Genomic DNA, 3,025 nt, shown 5'->3' with positions numbered 1-3,025 from the left:
AATGCCATCTTGGATGAGACATTGTGATTGGTTGAAATTGAATTCGAGGTCAGTGCTGATAAATATCCTAATTTTTACAGATCTCTAAAATTTGGAATTTGGTAGATTTTAGATATAGAAAGCCGTAAACTACGCGGCGGCTCGGCAAATCTTTAAATAGGTGTAGTTATAATAAAAAAAATTAACATAAAACTGGCCCTCATGCATCGGTAATATGACTCTCAGCAAGTGGCAAGCCCCCACAGAACTTGCGAGACCAACCCCGCCGGAAGCTAAGTCTTCCCCAGGCCGGAGAACTAGTTCCCACCACCACGCAGCGGGGAAACGCTTCACTGTTCGAGACGGGTTCCACCTAAAATTCCGCAATGCGGAGGCGCAGGCTGCAATCGACGCGCAACTAACGACACGTGGAGAATCCCCAGATCCGTTGGCATTGCCAGAAAGTGATGATAATCTCAACAAAATCCGTCCAGGGCCTACCAAACAGGAGATCATACCGGCTCTTCAATCACCTAAACGAATACTACTAACTGAAGGAAAGAGTAACAACAACCTGGAAGGCCAGAACCGTAATGATGTGAGTACAGACCGAGAAAAACTTATAGATGGAACCAATTACACTACCAGCACTGCGGTGGCTGTACTCAATCAACTGCTTCAACCTGAGTATTCCAACCAAGACTCTGGTCGCACCACTAGCCGTGAAGGAACGTCGGGGGAGGTTCGCGCTGCTCTTAGAGCACCTGCAGAATGGCTTATCTATCGGCATCGACCGAGCGAAACCAAGCATCGCAAGCAGCAGAAGGTTGATAAGTTACTCCATGAGGTCCTTCACGAACCCCAGGGGTCACAAAAAGTGATAGGTACGAAGCAAGACGAAGTGCGAGCTCCAATGAGGCCGCGTTACCAATCGACGTTGGATTCGACATACACTCAGCGTGTTGCTGCAGCACGGCCACAAAATCATCAGCAATGGGAGTACAAACACAATTGCCATGGAGAATTGCTACGACCCCTGACGGAGACGGAGCGGGGACTTTTGCAAAGTCGAGAAGACAACAATAAGGCCGTGGACAAGTTGCTCGTGTCACTCTTCCAGCCACCAAACGCTTCTGCTACCCGACCAACTGCAGAGACGTCATTCATGAAGCCCAATACCCCGACAAATAGGTTCTCCACGAGACGAAGTATGATGCGACACGAGACGGCAGTGGCTCTGCGTTCTCGTAATTTGGTGTCACGAATGAACGAGCTACGCAGTTTGCCGCAGTTACTGGAGCAAATGGAAGCGCTACAACTGTGGAAAAAGCAGCAACAAATTGCAGAGCACGGCGTCAACATCGTGGCCAGGAATCGCATCAATTCGACGTTACAAGTGCTACAGAAGCCACCGCAGACGCCTTTACTCCCTTCAGTTACGGACCACAAAATGCACCAAGCAAGCAAGCGCAAGCAAGAGCTGGACGCAGCAAAGGAACAGAATGTCAAGCGTATCGTGGTTCGCTGGCAGCAACATCACGAGCAGCGGGTGGAAAGAGCTCGCCGTGTGCATGTGCAGAGCCGGTGGTTGCTGGTTGTTGCGCTTACTGAAAGCTCCAACAAGTGGCTCACCAGGTTTCACGAGTTTCGCCAGAAGCGCAACGAATTGGTACGGATTATAATGATCAAGCGACTGCAGCGATATTGGCGACAACGGGCACTCATACAGCAAAATTCGTTACAACTGCTTCACTTTGAATCTAGTAGTCCTCTGTCCTCGGCGTTCTTTCGCATGCCGGTGGTGATCCGGGCCGTGAATAAACTCCAGATGAGTATTCGAGCTTGGCTCGAACGGAAGCATCACCGTGAACGAAAGGAGTGCGTTGCACTGATCGTGATAGCGTGGTTCGAGTTCCAAGACGTTAAATTTCGACGTATTATCCTACGCTTTCGGAAACGTGTACGGGATTTCCAAACCATGTGGCGCGCTTGGCGAGCGATCACGGCTGCTCGGATCAAGCTACTGCTCTTGGTATGGGCAAAACTGGAGCGCAAGATCAAGCGTAGACATGGCGTCGTAACCTTTTCAATGCCTAACGACCCTCGTCAACTGAAAGGCAGTACTGAAGAAGCCGATTCGGGGTTGCGAGCTGGAAAAGGCCTGACGATTCTCGATATGCTGCAGCGATCCACAGCCGAGAGCCCGTTAAACCAGCAACACAAACAGCTGGAGGACATGCATCGGCATTTCCGCAATGGCGGTTCAGTACACTCGCCCATTGGTGCAGTTTCTCCAGGATCATTCGCACTCCACTCGCCAATAAGTACAAATTCTCCCTCCGTTGGGTTTCAAGCTTCAGGATCGATTGACAACTCACACGTTCGACAGGATTTACAGCTGAGAAACAACATGGAAGAAGAGTTTCAACTCGTCATGTACGACGTGTACACAACCCGCCAGAATCTCTCACCCAAATGGTCAAAGTCAACAATTGGACCCAAACAATCGCCTCGTAACTCTTCTCTTCTAATCCAGTCGTCGCCACTTCAATTACCGTCTGCAAGCTCCAATATGATGCCTGCTCCTCCGGCGTCGAGAAAGGTTCCTCATCAGCTCAAAGTGTCAGTACTTCGTAAACTTTTGTCCGAAAAGCGGAAAATGTATTCAGACGCTCGAGACCGCGAACGTGAGGCGTGGGCTGCCGCTCGGAAACAAATGCGCAGTCAGGCATTCAGGTACGACGTGCTGGATGAACTAGCAGCGTTTCAGCAACTGCAGGCCAAGTACACGACGTTCTTGGTGCTCCACAGCATCACAGAGACGGAGATGGTGCGCCTCATTCACCAGACTCAGATCGAGGCCTACGCCGCTGAGTCTGCTGCCACGAATCAATTATCACACCGCAATAGCATCCAGGATGTAGTAGGGGGCCGTCGCAAGAGCCTACTGCCTGGAGTAGTGACCAACACGTAAAATATCTTGGCAACTTCAACTTTTGAAGACCATCACTCTTGACTAACATGTAGAAAATCGTACCTAGTCGAG

General features: G+C 50.2%; 1 protein-coding gene across 1 annotated transcript; it reads left to right on the top strand.

Annotated features, from left to right (window-relative positions):
* Nucleotides 1-214: 214 nt before the first annotated feature.
* On the top strand, nucleotides 215-2,953 carry PPTG_17714 (hypothetical protein; the record flags this gene model as incomplete). The annotated part of the gene is made up of 1 exon (XM_008915668.1): nucleotides 215-2,953. One exon carries the CDS (start codon nucleotides 215-217, stop codon nucleotides 2,951-2,953), a length of 2,739 nt encoding a protein of 912 aa, XP_008913916.1.
* Between the last annotated feature and the right edge of the window lie 72 nt (nucleotides 2,954-3,025).

Source organism: Phytophthora parasitica, assembly GCF_000247585.1.
Source record: "Phytophthora parasitica INRA-310 unplaced genomic scaffold supercont2.73, whole genome shotgun sequence".
In the NCBI taxonomy this organism is placed as follows: Eukaryota; Oomycota; class Peronosporomycetes; order Peronosporales; family Peronosporaceae; genus Phytophthora; species Phytophthora nicotianae.
The sequence above is the reverse complement of the archived record's forward strand: the minus strand, read 5'-3'. Positions and strand labels throughout refer to the sequence as shown.